The sequence below is a fragment of the Macrobrachium rosenbergii genome, chromosome 10 (assembly GCF_040412425.1).
Source record: "Macrobrachium rosenbergii isolate ZJJX-2024 chromosome 10, ASM4041242v1, whole genome shotgun sequence".
Classification (NCBI taxonomy): Eukaryota; Metazoa; Arthropoda; class Malacostraca; order Decapoda; family Palaemonidae; genus Macrobrachium; species Macrobrachium rosenbergii.
The window spans coordinates 33,031,947-33,048,558 of NC_089750.1; the positions used below are offsets into that span (position 1 = coordinate 33,031,947).

At 42.2% G+C, this 16,612-nt stretch overlaps 1 protein-coding gene across 1 annotated transcript in view; it reads left to right on the top strand.

Annotated features, from left to right (window-relative positions):
* Positions 1-16,612, top strand: part of LOC136842587 (uncharacterized) — a 441,719-nt gene that overhangs the window by 382,428 nt on the left and 42,679 nt on the right. The window contains 1 exon segment of the mRNA XM_067110134.1: positions 15,529-15,645. Within this exon segment, the coding sequence (XP_066966235.1) occupies positions 15,529-15,645 (117 nt within the window).

Sequence of the window (16,612 nt, forward strand, 5' to 3'; positions counted from 1 at the left end):
TACAACAACTAATACTGAATAAACACAGGTCTTGTTTGAGACGTATTGGAGATCTAAGCATTTATTTTTGAAAGAAAGTAAGTTTTCAGGAAATGGCAAAAGAAAAATATTTTTGGGTGTTCAAGAATCTTGAAATAATCAGGAAATCTTGATCAAGTTATCCCTATATCATTATAACTCATTTTCTCTGTGATGCTACTGCTAGAGAGAATAGGATATTTTAGTGGGTGACAGTTATTTTTGAGTAAATTTTGTTAGCACTTTAACCCTCTAACGCCGAGCCTCTATTTACAAAAGTGTCTGTCGTATGCCGGTGGCATTTGGGAGTTAGCGCCGAAGCGGAAAAAAGGTTTTTTTAATAAAATCACAGCACGCTTAGTTTTTAAGATTTAAGAGTTCATTTTTGGCTCCTTTTTTTGTCATTGCCTGAAGTTTAGTATGCAACCATCAGAAATGAAAAAAATATCATTATCATATATAAATATTGAAATGTATGACAGCGCAAAAAAAATTTCATATATAATTGTATACAAATCGCGCTGTGAGCAAAACGGTTAAAGCTAACGAGTTTTTTTCTTTGTATTGTACACTAAATTGCAATGATTTTGGTATACAACAAATAGTAAAACGATCAAAGCAACACAGAGAAAATATTATCACAAAATGATGCATGAATTCGTAATGTGAGGACGTAAAAAAAAGTTTTTTTTCAAAAATTCACCATATAAATTGAAATATTGTGCTAGAGACTTCCCGTTTGTTGCAAAATGAAGGTAATTGATTGAATATTACTAGACTATAAGTGTTTTAGCTTACAATTGAAGTTTTCGACCATTTCGGTCGAGTTAAAGTTGACCAAAAGAATTTTTTCTATTTATCATGATTTATATGAAAATATTTCAAAACTGATAAAAGATACAACCATGAGTTATTTTCTGTTGTATTCTACATGAAATTGTGCACATTTTCATATATAAAACTTTATGTAATGACTAATATAAAACGGTGCAAACATTACGACAAAGTGACGAAAGAATTTCTGAGATGTTCGGCCGAGTTATCAGCGGACGTAAGGGAAAAGTTTTTCAAAAATTCACCATAAATCGAAATATTGTGCTAGAGACTTCCAGTTTGTTGCAAAATGAAGGTACATGATTGAATATTACTAGAATGTAAGAGTTTTAGCTTACAGTTGCATTTTTTCGAACAATTCGGGTCGAAAGTTAAAGTTGACCAAGGTTGAAATTTTGGCAGTTATTGTGATTTATATGGAAATATTTCAAAACTGATAAAAGCTAAAACCATGAGTTATTTTCTGTTGTATTCTACATGAAATTGCACACATTTCCATATATAAAACTTTATGTAATGACTAATATAAACCGGTGCAAACATTACAACAAAGTGACGAAAGAATTTCTGAGATGTTCGGCAGAGTTACTGCGCGTGGTCATAAGGGAAAAGTTTTTTCAAAAATTCACTATAAATCGAAATATTGTGCTAGAGATTTCCAATTTGTTGCAAAATGAAGGTACATGACTGAATATTACTAGAATGTAAGAGTTTTAGCTTACAACTGCGTTTTTCGACCATTTCGGTTGAGAAGTTGACCGAAGGTTGAAATTTTGGCACTTATACCGTGATTTATATGGAAATATTTCAAAACCGATAGAAGCTACAACCATGAGTTATTTTCTGTTGTATTCTACATGAAATTGCACACATTTCCATATATAAAACTTTATGTAACAACTAATATAAACCGGTGCAAACATTACAACAAAATGACGAAAGAATTTCTGAAATTTTCGGCAGAGTTACCGCGCGGAGGTAAGGAAAGAGTTTTTTTCAAAAATTCACCCTAAATCGAAATATTGTGCTAGAGACTTCCAATTTGTTGCAAAATGGAGGTAAATGATTGAATATTACTAGAATGTAAGAGTTATAGCTTACAATTGCATTTTTCTACCATTTCGGTCGAGTCAAAGTTGACCGAAGGTTGAAATTTTTTGTAGTCAACGTACGGTATGTCCACTTGGCACCCAACAGACAATTTTAGTCGACGTACGATACGTCCAGTCGGCGTTTAAGGGTTAACATGCTTTTCTTTCACAATCTGTCGTTCACAGTGCTGTAGAAGCGATGAACAAAATTGTCCATGAACCAATCTAAACATTTTTTTTAAGCAATAACATTTCAGGATATGTTTATTTACACATAAGACAGTCAAAAACAGTTTATAACTTAATTTAATCATATAATGAATTATTCATACAGATGTTTTTCACAATTTTTAATTCACAGTGTCATACAAGCAATGAACAAAATTTTCAATAAACCAATCTAAAATTTTTTTTAGCATTACTGCTTCAGGATATGTTTATTGGAGGAAAAAAGTGTGTAGAGATTAGGTCTTTGTTATCCTCTAGTATTTTGGAGCCCATTAAGTCTTTGAAGAAGCCCCAGCTTCCACTTTCAGTTAGATTGTGTTTCGATAAGATTTCTTGTACTCTGGCGCACAAAGGTTCTTTTAAGTCTGCCAGCTCATGTCTTCTTGGTTTTTTGAAGTTATGAAGAGATGTCTCTTATGATGCAGGCATTTACCATGCTTTAAACCATCTCTGATTGATGATTCAGATTTCTTTGCTTTTTTCAGTCCTTTGAGGAGATGTACTCTTGAGACTAGCAAGGTGCTCTGGACTGATGCATAGGCAGAGGCTTAGTCCAAATCTTTGTTTAGAATTATTGAAGTGTTATCTTTTGCTAAGCTTTTGCTTATTACAGTCACCACTGCTCTGTACCAGCTTAAGGAATTTGTAGTGTCAGCTGGTGTCAAAGTGTGGGATTTTTTTTTTTTTTTTTTTGCTTGGACAAGGCTATTTTGGGCGCTGCAGGTGAACGGTCTCCTGCTTTTACTAACTTGTTTTTGAAGAAAAGAGAACAATTGTACTCTTATCTTTCATCTTAGACCTCTTCTACTTGGAAGATGGCAGCTGTTTTGTTTCCCATTTGATCATTTCCTCAACTTGACTCCTTTTAAGGTGATAAGGAAGGAAATTTGGTACAGGAAAATAGAGATTTTACTAGACATTCTCACAGGTCAGGTGTGAAAAGGCCTACTACTGCTCTTCCTTCTGGCCCTCTTGTTAAAATTTATCCCTCTCCGTCCCAGGACTCGTTTTTGGGTTCAAAGACCTTTTGTAGGTCTACATCAGGCTTTGGTACGAGTAAAGCTGCTCAAATGATTAGAATGAAATGAAGTTTTCAGCCCTCAGGTTCCAGTATGAGGCCAACTGCAGTCCTTCTGGCATGCTTGGAGACTTAGAAGTAGAACTTTTGGTGGTGGAGGCACTGAAGGAGGGCTATGTAATTCTTTTTCTGTCTCCTCCTCTGACATCATCTCCCATAGCTTTTCTGTCATATCTCCATCAGCAGGAAAAGTATCTGGTGCTTCAAAAGAGGTGATATTGTATTTAGAGAAGAATGCAATAGAGCTGGTATTGGGAAACTCCCCTGGATTTTACAATGACTTTCTGGTGCCAAAGGCATCCCTAAGTTAGCGCCCTTTCCCCATGAAATCATCCAGCACCATGGTGGCACTGATTCAGAAAAACAACTGGATGATACTGGTGGATGTGCAGGATGCATATTTCTATATTGCAGTAAATTCTCAATCATACAAGTTCTTTCAGTTTGTATTTGCAAGGAAGGTATTTCAGTTCAGGGTGCTTTTTTTCAGCCTGTGTACAGCACGTCATGTATTTTTGGTGCCAGTGGGAGAATGGTGTCACCTTTTAGGAGCAAGAATTCTTCTGTATTTAGATAACAGGTTAATGTTGCCCAAATCTATTGACATAATTCTGAGGGCCAAGGATCTGTTACTGTGTCTGGCTTAGTTGCTGGGCACCACAATCAACATTCAGAAGTCTGCCCTGATTCCAACTCAGTCTATTCTCTATCTGGGGATGAGGAGAGACTCACAGTTTCCAGGCTTTCCCAATGGAGGAACGAGTAGACAATATCTTATTGTTCTCAAGATTTTGGGCCTTAAGGAAGCTTCCTGCGAGATAGCGGTTGTCACATAGCATCTGTGGAAAAATTAATCAGGTTAGTGAAGCCGAGGGTATGCAGCCAATTCAGTTCTATTTGAAAGGAACTTGGGACAGAAAGTCTCTACCAGACTCTCATTTAGTTTCAGTCCTGTTAATTCTTCAAGAGATGTTAGCGTGTTGGAAGGATCATCAAAGACTGCCGACAGGTTCATCTCTAGGTATAGTGAACCCAGACCTCACCTTGTTTTGAGACACTTCAGTGAGAAGTTGGGGAGCATGTCTGGGTAACCTAGAGATATCTGGGGTATGGTCATCATAAGAGAAAGAGTTGCACATAAACAGCCTTAAACTGTTGGCTGTATGGGAGAGTCTGCTTCAGTGCAAACACTTGGTCAGAGACAAGATCATAGCGGTAGTTTCAAACAATGCGACCTCTTAGCTATACACCAGGAACCACAGTGGCACAAGGTTGGGGACAATGTTTTGTATAGTGGAGAAATTGCTTCTGTGGGCTGAAGCTGGGAACATTTTTGATTTTGCAGTTTCATTCCAGGGAAAGACAATATTTTGGCAGATCAGTTGAGCTGGAAAAGACAAGTCCTGCCTGCAGAGCAGTCATTACATCTGGAAATCGCGCCAAATGTGGACTCGTGACGTCAATGAACAAGAAACTGCCAGTATATTGTTCTCCCTGCCAGGACCCTCAGACTTGGGCAGTGGACATGTTTCTTCAAGATTGGTCCAGTCTAGACACATGCCTTTTCTCTTTTTACAGTAATAAGAAAAGTTCTAAAAAAGTTTTGGGAAGCAAACAATTCCAAAATGACTTGTAGAACCTTGATGGCATCAGAGAGAATGGTTTCAGACCTTTTGGCTCTTTTTGTAGCTCTCCGTACTCAGACAACCAAATTCCTTGCAGTTCCACCAAAGCCTCAGCATGCTACACTTAATGCTTTAAGGTTCTAGATACTCCGAGCAAGAGAGTTTTCTATGGTGTCTAGAAAATCTATCCGTAAGTCAAGATAAGAGACAACCTTGGCTTTGTATCAGAAGCAGTGGTTTCTGTACTGTGCTGGTGTTGTTTTAGAGGGATTTCCAGCATCTGTACCTCAGTAGACTACATCATTAAGTTCTTTTGCTTTCTTAAATATAGTAAGAAACTTTCAGTGGGTGCTTTTCGAGGGTATAGATCCATGCTTTTGTTGGTTTTGCATCATGTGCAATTGGATATCTTTAAAGATCCAGACCTTAAGGAGGTGTTGAGATCGTTTGAGATTGAAGTCCCCAGAGTTCACTATCAATCTCTTTTACTGGAACTTAGATGTTTTGAAATTTTTATGTGCAGATCCTTTTGAGTCTTTGGAATCAGCTGCTTTTGAAGTGTCTGAATATGAAAACACTTTTTCGTAACTCCAGCAAAGTGAAGGGGATGCTATTTTATTGTTTATGCTTTTATTTAGAGAATGATGTTAGGGCTAAGCTATTAGTGAGAACTGTAAGGGTTCTGAATTTAACTTTGTAAGTGGGGATTGAGAAGAGGCTCTGCTCTGCCCTGTTAGGGCAATTAAAATGTATTTAGATAGGTTAAAGCCTGTAAGAGGTAGAGTTAACCATTTATTTTGTGGTGCTAGAAAACCTAATACTCCCTTGTTTGAGAAATCTTTGTCTTTTTTTTTTTTTTAGCTCTTAAGACTAGCACATGAAAAACTTGATCCAGATCTCCTACCTTTATTGAAGATAAATATCTGTAGCTTAAGAGCAGTTGCTATGTAATTTAGTTTTATGAAGAATTTGTCACTTGAGAATGTGATTAATGCAGTGCAGTGGATGGGCAGTTTGGTTTTTGACACTCATTATCTTCAAGATGTGGAAATCACGTTCGGGAACTGTAGTAATAGCTGGTTAAGTCTTTTCCTGAACTGAAAGAAGAGCAGTCTTTTAGGGTCTATTTTTTAATCCCAGGTGTTGGTTTTTTGGGATGTATGAAGATACACGTGTTGAATAGGAACATACCTTTGTATCATTAGGTAGTTATTTTAGTTCACTGTCTTTTTTGGGCTTTTGGACCTAGGCACAAGGGTCCCATCACTCAGCTTGCATTCCAGGGTAAAGACAAAGTTGTTTCCTCTGCAAGGCTGCTCTTTGCTGCACACACATGAAAGACTTGCTCCCTGAATGGAATCCACCTTCTGGCAGCAGTAATATCCAGGAAGGATTCCAGATAGGTAAGAGTATTTTGGATTTCATGCAAGAAGCTCTTAGGTCACTTGTCTGAGCAGATTTTTTCTAGCTGCACTACGCACCATTCTTTTCTCAATGTAGGAATCAGCTATCTTTAATAATAGATAAGATTCATCCAAAATTGTATAGATTTTCATAATAAATTTATTATTTGGAGACCCCACCCAGCCTCCCCACAATACAGTGGGCTGTCAAGAATGAAACACACCTGGTGAAGAGCAGGTGAATTATACAGTCATCCTTGTCAACCTAGCAATCCTCTTCTTTTGTTTGAATGATGACTTGCCTATCAACACAGAGATATAAGCCACCTTTAATGGTAGGTACCCAAAGTGATAAATTTTATGAAAGGATTTGACAAAGGAAAATCTATTTCTGAGGAAGGCCCTGTATCAACCGTGAAATTCTAGTTAATTAACAGATGAATTTCAGGTATAACCATGATATACTCAGAGAAAAGAGTTTAGGAATGCTAGTTACTACCCCCAGATCTAGCCTTCCCTAAGGAAGACGCTGGTATAACCAAGGATGAGTGGAAAGGATCACAACCACAGAGCTACACTGATAGACATCCCTATGTCAAACCTCGAAGAGCGGAGCCGTTACAGCCCCCACGCACAGGCGTCCGCCAGGTCAAGTGAGCACCAGCGCTTCACCTACTCATTCCAGACTGGGCACCACCCCCAGGCTTGCATGTAAGTAGGGGCGAAGCCACTTCTGGGAGGGACAGACACGCCTCTCCTCAGAAACATATTTTCCTTTTGTCAAAATCCCTTTCTGAGTCCAGCCCCGTCAGCCGTGAAATAGTGATAGAGAATCATGCCAAGACTGCAAACTACAAGGAAACAAAAGGTGATCTGAAGAAAACACAAGCTGGTGGAAATGGATTTGGCCGAGGGGATATTCTCACATGAAAAAAATTAATATTAACATGAAAATACAGCACACACCTAAAGCAGTGAAAAAATAAATACAAGGTAAACAATAATACACCAAACAATATGGTAAAATACATTCAAAAATACTTAAGATTATAAGGCAAAATACATTCAAAAATACTTAAGATTATAAGGAGTAAATATGAACTTATAACTAAACATAAGAGAGACATCTACAACACGAGAAAATATATGGGGTACATGGAGCAAAATAAAAACAGCCCAGTACCCTAAGACAATCCAAAATTACAGCATGTCAAAAATACAGTCCCCAAAAGATAATAAAGACAATAATAATATCACATGAGGAGGCAGTGAGGCAAGATCACCCAGAAGGGCAGGCAGAGAAGTAAATGAGGCAGGCGTATGGGGGAGGGGGAAGGATAAAGGATAATGGGTAATTAAGGTGGGGAATTTACACTTCACAGCCACTTGTAGAAAATTTCAGGGCTGAGTGATTTTAAATAATGGCATTTAAACACTAGAGGTGATTTCAAACCAGATATTTGCAAGTTCTGAAATCCATATTATGAAAGTAATTAGTGGAAGTAGCTACTGCACGAATATCATGAACCTTAGGACTGAATCCGTTAGCTGTTTAATGAAATACAGAATTTGTTGCCTTATTGCATTTAATCTAAAGAGTTCCACCTTTCTCCTGATAAAAAAGAGGACCCAACTTACACGGAGGAGTTCTTAAAAGGCAAGAGACTTTAAGGCATAGACTGGGCATAAGGACTGGTCCTGGGTGGAAGGCACCACCTTCCGGCGGAGACCACCTGTCTGAGGGTCCTCATTTTTAGCTAAAATCTATGATCAGGAGAAAGGAGGGTCCGGACGGGGAGAAAACTAACAAAATCAATACCTCTAGAGAGAGCTGACAGCTCTGAAATTCTGGGCACCTAGCCAAGCTAATCAGAAATAAAGTTTTCCTTAACAGATCCAAATAAGTGCATTGAGAGTTGCCAACCCTTTGATAACTTGCTAATACCATTGAGGAACCACGTGAATAGAATGTGGCGTGATATTTGGTCTCAGACGAGCGCATGCTCTAGGAATAGATGAAAAGTAAGAATCTGTAAGGTCAATTTTAAACCATATAAGAATACCTTTCTTCTAGGCTGACTTAGTTGTGGTATTAGTGGTCAGGCAAGGCCTTTTCAAACAATGATCTAAAGAAGGTAACTGCTAGGTTAGTAGTCATGGTTTGGGCTTCAGATGTCTTCAAAAGAGGCCAATTTCTTGACTGCTGAGTCATATTGTCTGGAGAGTAGAATTTGTCTGATTCTAAAACAGAGTGTTAACGGGCCGTGTTTGTTCTTGAGCTGCGAACTTATAAAGTCCATAAACTAGCATTCTGAATTCTTGAGGAAGCTGACAGTCTTGGTTTGGTACTGTTTGGGCTGGGGTTTGGGATTGGGAATCCTGAAGACTCAGAACCCAGTTCCTGAAGAAGAGGGAACCAATTGCTCTTCGCCAGTACGGCTACCAGGGGTAGTTGACCTTTGAATACCTGAGTTTGTGCAGTACTTTCAACAGCAAATTTATTGGGGGAAATAGATAAATCTTCTCCCAATTGTTCCAGTCTATGGTCATTGCGTCCGTGGCATACGCCTGAGGATCCAGGTTCGGGGCCACATAACAGGGAAGCTTGAAGTTGCTCTCCGTCGTGAACAGATCCACTTGGAGACCCGGAACCCGGCGGCAAATCCAATTGAAAGACTCTCCGTCTGAGAGACCACCCGCCTCCAACGGAGTGGTCCTGGGATTAGAACTGGCCACCACGCTCCACTCCCCATAGGTGGGTGGCTTAATAGATAGCTGTGTTTGTTCGCCAGGGAGAAAATAGCTACCATTACCTGGTTTACGACCCGGATTTGGAGCCGCTTGTTGATGCAATGACTACCACGCGCTGTCCAACACCAGTCTGATATGAACTGGCTAGCTTGATTTTCTTTTAAGGTTAGAAAATATCGGGCTTATAGCTTCAAAGGTGCTTATATGGAACCGCTGAAACATTGTAGACCACGCCTTGTACTTTTGTTTTGGCGAATACCTCCCCAGCCGCTTAGTGAGGCCCGTAGAATCCAAGCACAGTGCCGGAGGAGGGAACTGGAAGCGGAACTGTTTGACAGGCTGCTGACTGTGGACCAAGGCCGCAGTCTCGCCTTTAAAATCCGGGGGATGGAGGAGACCTTGTCTCTGAGCCTGACATTGGCTCAACTCCGCCACACTCTGTTTTATGTCTTTTAGTTTGCTTTTAAGAGCAGGTCCGCTCACTGAGGCAAATTGAAGGGGAAACTACATGCTTGGGCCCGGCAGGATGTTGCTTTGTCTCTCAGGAATTTCTGCAGGAGGCTATCTCTTCCGCTTGGGAGGCGGGAGGATAACGTGGTACGAGACAGATCCCACTGAGACCCAGCCACTGAAACTGGGACTCGGAGTCAGGCGGACTTCTCTCTGTTCAGTTGAAAACCCAACGACCCAGGAAGTTGATGACTGCGGGCCGTGGCCTCCGGCATTCTAGAACTGTTGGTGCCCCAAATTATCCAATCCCAGTACGCTTGCTAGGGATATCCTCGACCGGAGTTACTAACTGCCCAGGTCTGCCAGTTTTTTAAATATCCTGGGTGCAATATTTAGACCGAAAGGCATGACCTGAAGGAGCAGGCTTCTGATTCCGAGTCTGGTGAAACCCAGGAACGGAGAGAAGCTCCGCGCAACCGGGACGTGATAGTAAGCGTCTGAAAGATCGATAGAGGTGGTGACGGCTCCACACGGAAGTAGAGTCCGTACCTGTGCTACCGTAAGCATGCGAAATTTGTCGCATTTTATGTAATGATTTAGACGCGACAGATCCAGGATCACTCTTTGCTGATCGGAGTCTTTCTTGGGAACAGTGAACAACCTGCCTTGAAACTTTAGTTGCCTTTTACTTTCTTATTGCTCGCTTGTTGAGGTGTTCCGCCACATAGTCCTGTAGGACTCTTTGAGAGTGGCTGTAAACCTGATCAAAGGAGGGGGTCCTGTCCAGCTCCATCCTGACCTTGAATAATAATGCTGTGTGCCCAAGGGCTGAAGGACCACTGTCTCTGAACCAGTAAAGGCGACTACCTACCTGACTGCCCTCAGGGAGGAAGCGGTTTACTTCTCTACCACGTCCAGGTTTACCTCTTTGGGGCGTGTGTTGACTTGCCTCTGTAAGGGGTCCGAATTTCTTCCCTGCATCTCCTATTAAGGCCGTGAAAGAACCCACGGCCTTCATAGGTAGTGGATTGTGTCACGTGAGGCAACGTGACGAGGGTGCAGCAGTGGAAATGGGCTGGCTGGACCAGCACGTATTGTTGTGGATGAGCTTTAGAGGTGGAGGGCTGCGCGACTGCTGAGACTGGGACAGCTTGAACTACCGCCTGATGATGAGGCCTTGTGTCTCCTGAACCGCTATCACTCTTAGTCTGGCGTCAGCCAGATTCTGGGGTCTTACGCTATAAGCTGAGATACTCCCAGCGAGAGCGAAGACTCTGTTAGCTCTAGTAGTCAGCACACTGGCTACCTCCTCTTCTGGAAGAGGTTAGGCCCCAGATAGAGCTCCTCTTCATGAGCTTGTTAGGCTCATGACGTATGGTGGCTTCAGCAAAGATGAATTTCTGCATTCTAGCTTAGGCCATCAGAAGTCAAAAAAGGTCTGTCTGAAACCCTGCTAACAGATTTATAGCCAGAACCTGAAAGAAGGGCTCATCTGCACAGGAGACGGCAGTCGCTTCTGTGAGGCAGACGGAGTTCAAGGACCGGGCTAGTCTAGTCCGGGCCTCAAATTCTGTCTTCAGCAGGGCTTCCGGGAGCTTAGGAAGCTGCTCGCTGAACTGGGTAGACGCACAGTAAGCGTCCAGCTTTCCCACAGCAAGGTGGACTGGCGCCACTCCAGGAACTCCTCACCCCTGAACACCAGATGTGGTTCGTCTCTTGCACTGAGGCAAGGTTGCCACAGCATGCTCGAGCCGTAGCCAGAGCCACTTTGTTAGGCATGGAGTCGGGTAACTTATCACCCAGGGCTAACATGGTGTAGCGTTCTTGAAAGGTGCAACAGGTTGTCTGCCTGCCACTCCGCAAGAGTGCGAGAGGAGAGCCGACTGAGCTGGTCCTCGGAAGATCATCACCCTTCTAGGACCTGTCTGAGCGCACCCAGGCTTCCCTCCGCCAGCCCAACGGCCTGGGTAAGGGGGCAGGAGATCGGAGGAAAGAACCCGTTCCTCTAACCGCCTCGTACAAGACCTTCAACAGTCAGCACCTCGTGCTGAATGGCCGGCGGGCAAACGCCATGGTTCCTTACATCGAAAGGAGGGAGATCAGCCGTGTCAGGGATAGCATACTGCGGTTCGACTCCGCCAGGGCGAGCCATTCCCGCCAGTATATTATCATGGCTGGTAGGTTTCTCAGAAATTTTAGAGAATCCTTTGACTCGACTCCACGAGAACCTCTTTAACAACGTATTTGCAAACGCCCGGTCAAAGGCAGGCTGGCGAGGAGGGCTTGGTTTGATGCCCTCTTACTGCGCTGCCATAGGTTCCAGGTTTGCTCGCGGAGGCTACAGGTAAGGGGACCTTAGCCTTCGACGGGGGGAAAGGAGATGCTTTCCTGGAAGACGAGGACATAAAGCCCTTCGCCTTCCATGAAGTCTTCAGCTTCAACTTAGGACAGCTGATGGAGCCCTGTCACCCAAGCTGCAGCGACTGACAAACCTGGAAATGAAGACACAGAGGAAGATGGGGAATCAAAGGGCGCCCGCCAAGAACCTCACTTACCTCGCTACTCACCACTCGGTCCGGCTCTGTGTTCATCGGTTCCAGGTCCAAGTCTAACGCTACGGCATCCTCCGGACACTCCAAGATAAAGGATGTCCTCTTGGGGTGGCTGGGTCGATCCCGATCTGCTGGATGATGGGGTTGGCCAACTCCTCGGGAACTGCAGCAGTTGCCACCTGGCCCCGCAAAGCAGGTCCTCGCAACTGCCGAGGACATAAGGCTTCCCCACGAACATTTCTTCTGAACTCCAGCCACCAGGCGCCGAGAGACTCAAGGGAAGTCTTCGAGGACTCATCTGCCTGTAAGAGAACGACAATTAGGTTGAACGGAAAATAAGCCCAAACCATAAGCACTACACAGATATGAGGAACGAAGAAATGAGAAGATATATCTTACCGACTCGCCCTGGATGCCACGCACAGAGCTTAAGCAACCTCACAGCCGCTGGGTGCTAAACAATGAGATCGTCCAACCGACCGCATACAGCGTGGGTCCGCACACCACGTGCTCCATACGTGTTGCTGGAGAAAGGGCACTGCCTCACAAATCCAACAGTCTGTGGGGTGTAAAAGTACATGAACCACACTCTAAGCAACCTAAAGCTGAAGGTTAGGTATTTCCGCTTACACCGGGAATGCTTGCAGAGAAACTCCTCTCACAGAGACGAGGACCACCAAGCTATAAACTTAAACAGAGTGGAAGGCAAGATACTCTGGTCACCGAATACTCCGGCGTGAACGAAAGTTTGAGATAACAGGGACCCACCACAAGGGCTGCCAGCAAAAGACGGCGGAACCCCAGGGTGGAGCACCGACTCACAACTCATAAATAGAAAAGGAGTGAGAAGCTCACTCCGCCAGATATAAATATATATAAGATACAAGTGATGGTAATAATGAGAAAATCAACTCCGAGACCGGAAGTATCCTCTCCTCCTCACTTCTCTTCGAACCTCCCCGCCAGGGAAACAAAGATGGGTGAGGTGCCCGTCATGAAAGGCCAAGTATAATATAAGCCGGAGCAGGCGTCAACAACCCAACCAAAGCAACCCGACGGAGAGTGGGCAAGACCAAGGAAAGAATGTTCGAAACCCGCTCGATCTTGGAGAGTGGTAAACGAAACATCAAAACAAACACAGCGCTGCCGGGGACTAGTTCTGGGAGGGAATGAATCTCTCCACCAGAGGAAGTCCCCAACTCGGAGAAAACGCCATCTAGCGTCACCCGCACGAGGAAAGGCAAGAGCTGGCCTGAGATGAGGGGGAGGAGGGTGGTGGGGTAGGAAGAGGAGTAGGCTAAGAAGAGTGAAAACAGTGGAGACAAGGAAAAGTAATCTCACCCGCCGACCAATCACATCAACACGCCAAGAAACATAATATGAGCTTGGCAGACAAGCCTCTTACTCCTGAGGAAGGGGATGCGACCAAGAACTCAACGCCTGACTTGACTAGGGCAAAGCCTAGGGTGGAACACCCGTGCTTAGCAGGTTTGTACACGGAAAGGAGTAAGGGAAGGTGGAGGAAGGAATAACAGGAGAGAAATTCTGTGCCGAGAACCAACCAGACCGGTGAGGGGCCAACAGGGCAAATAGCCTAGAGGAGGCACACACCCACGAACTCTACTCCTCTCGAAAGAAGGGGGAGAACAAAGGGGCTCACCTGCCACCTCCCAAAAACGGCCATAGAGGAAATAGCCACAAACTCTCAACCTGATGATCCGCCTCCCACACCTAACAACCTATGAGGAGTGGCTACAGGACAAGGAAGCAATACGAGCCTCAATATGATAGGCAAGGAGAAAACCTACACACAATATAAAAATAAAACCATCACAATAAACACAAATATACACAAAAATTATTTTCTAAGAATGGATGTAAGCTCATGCAGTGCATAGCCTAACTCAGGATGCTAGATATAGAGCTGACGCTACCCTGAAGTGAAAACGCAAATATATATATATAGCACCACCCAAAAATGTACAATAATAATAGTAAATAAGTAAGACCAACTGGGAACTCATCCTGGAGGAGACTGCTGGGAATGACGTAAACCCTATAGGGGACTCACATGGTCATTAAATAAACAAAACTCCACAAAACCCCATCCAGAAACACCCGTAAAGAGATCCGGGTGAAAAGATAAGTAATATAACGACAAGGAGACAACCCCGACAGAAAAGATTGAAGGGGTAACCTCACGGTCGTATGGATATTAGGGACGCCATGCCATAACAACAATCTCATAATTGTGAAATATGGACAGATGCAGCCAAACTTATGGAAAAACTCAATAAGATGGTAATTTTTAACTGAGATGGTGAACCATACACACATAAAAGCAGGAAACACCCAAAGCACAAGCACAAAATCTCGTGGAGGAATGCATAAAAATGGTGGAATGCCGAAGTAGGTGGTGCTGGTGTCGCCGCCTGGCTGGATTTCAGCGTGGGGCTGTAACGGCTCACCGCTTCCTTCGAGGGGTTTTGACATACGGATATCTAATGAAAGGCTCTGTGGTTGTGATCCTTTCACTACCCTTGGTTATACCGACGCCTTCCTTAGGAAGACGCCGATCTGTGCAACCCCAGCATTCCTAAGTTTTTCTCTGGTATATCTAGCAATTTATATCAGAAAATTGTGTTAGTATGAATTTCACCGTTGACACGGGGTTGACTCAGAAATTATAATTTTAAGATCTGGAATCTTAGGAACAATCTATAATTTCACCTTATCCACTCTTTTACATATCTCCTCTTTAGAATTCTTAAGTGTTGTTGTTGTTGGCATCTTAAATTTTAGGCTGTGGCAGAATTTCAGTGGTTCTTTTCCTTTGTGGTTCTTCCTTCTAAAGCCTTAAACAGCCTTTTGTATGTTGTGTGTACTGTACTAAGTACAAATGAATTACTTGCTTTTCAGAGATCATACATTTTTTTTTCATTTTTATTATTCACCACCTGGTGATATTGCTTCTGCTTATTGACACTGAACATCATGTACAAATCTGTTCACACTTTGTGCCAGCACCACCACCATCCCTCTCCTTCCATTGTTTCAGTGTTTCATTGTACTCACTTTCACTGAGTTTACTTCACTTTCTCAAGGATGTCTTTGCATCCCCTGCCTGTTTAAAGTCACCTGTGTATTAGAGGTCATTTCACCTGGAAAGATATTGTGAGTGGAAGTGGTCTCCTTTTCTCAAATTGTGTGTGACCTTCACAAACTCAACCCCCCTCCCCTTCCACATTTGCAACCGGCCATTGAGGGATAGTTAACTCCAGGTGGGTATTTAATTCAAAAGGATTTGTGTTTAAAACATTTTTCTCATTCATATTCAGTACATTTTTTTTTTTGGCGAAGTCAAGTTAGTTTTTATATTTTTGGCATTTAATTCAAATGTAGAACTTAATTTTTAATATGAATTCCCAGTATTTTATATATTTTATTGTTCATTCTTTATGACCAGAATATACACATCATTTAAATTGTTTCACACAGGTACACCTTCAAAGTCTTCATTGTCAGGCGCAGTTACATGTTTTGGATGACGATCTACAGGAAGCAGCTAATGCTAATATGCAGGCACTTGAGTTTATTCATTCTCTGGATTGTCAGGTTAGATTATACTGTTGTTTTGATTGTGATAAACCGTTTATTAAAGTAAATTTTTCATCAGTGATATATACAGTACACACACACACATACAGTAGAACTTCGGTCCTCGACGCTAATTCGTTCCAGAAGAAGTGTCAAGATTCGATTTTGTCGAATTCTGAGTTAATTTCTCCCATAAGAAATAACTGAAAATGTATTAATCCATTCCTGACCACCAGTCATTACCCCAACCTTGCCTTTTTATACAAAACTTTACACAAATTACAATTAAATAAGTTCAGAGTTGAATAACTTACCGTATCAGAAGCACTTTTTACATTTTTAAATGCTTACTGTATCAAAAAACAGAGTGCCATAGGCTAGGCTAGGTAACCTATAGGCACTACCAGAATGTACTGCAACAGGTACACATGAAAACTGTTGTTAATAATGATAACATTGAACAACAAGCCAGATTATCACATTAAATTAATAATACAGTATTTATAAGCCGAATTACTGTATGTCTGTTATCATAAAATTAAGAAAAATTTCCTAAATTACGTCAGAACTCGGCAGCTTGTGGCAGATATAAACAAACCAGAGCGCCACCCTGGTGGTGTATCGCGGTACTAATTACATAAACATTCAATGTTTATGGGAAATTTCATACAGTCTACTGGAATAGTGTACAAAATCACTGTAAAACATCTTTCAGTAAATATTTACTGAAAGATGTTTTACAGTGATTACTGAAAGATGTTTTACAGTGATTTTGTACACTATTCCAGTAGACTCTGTATGAAATCTACCATAAGTATTGAATGTTTATGTAATTAGTACCGCGATACACCACCAGGGCGGCGCTCTGGTTTGTTTATATCTGCCACAAGCTGCGAATTCGGACGTAATTTAGAAATTTTTCTTAATTTTATGATAACAGACATACAGTAATTCGGCTTATAAATACTGTATTATTAATTTAATG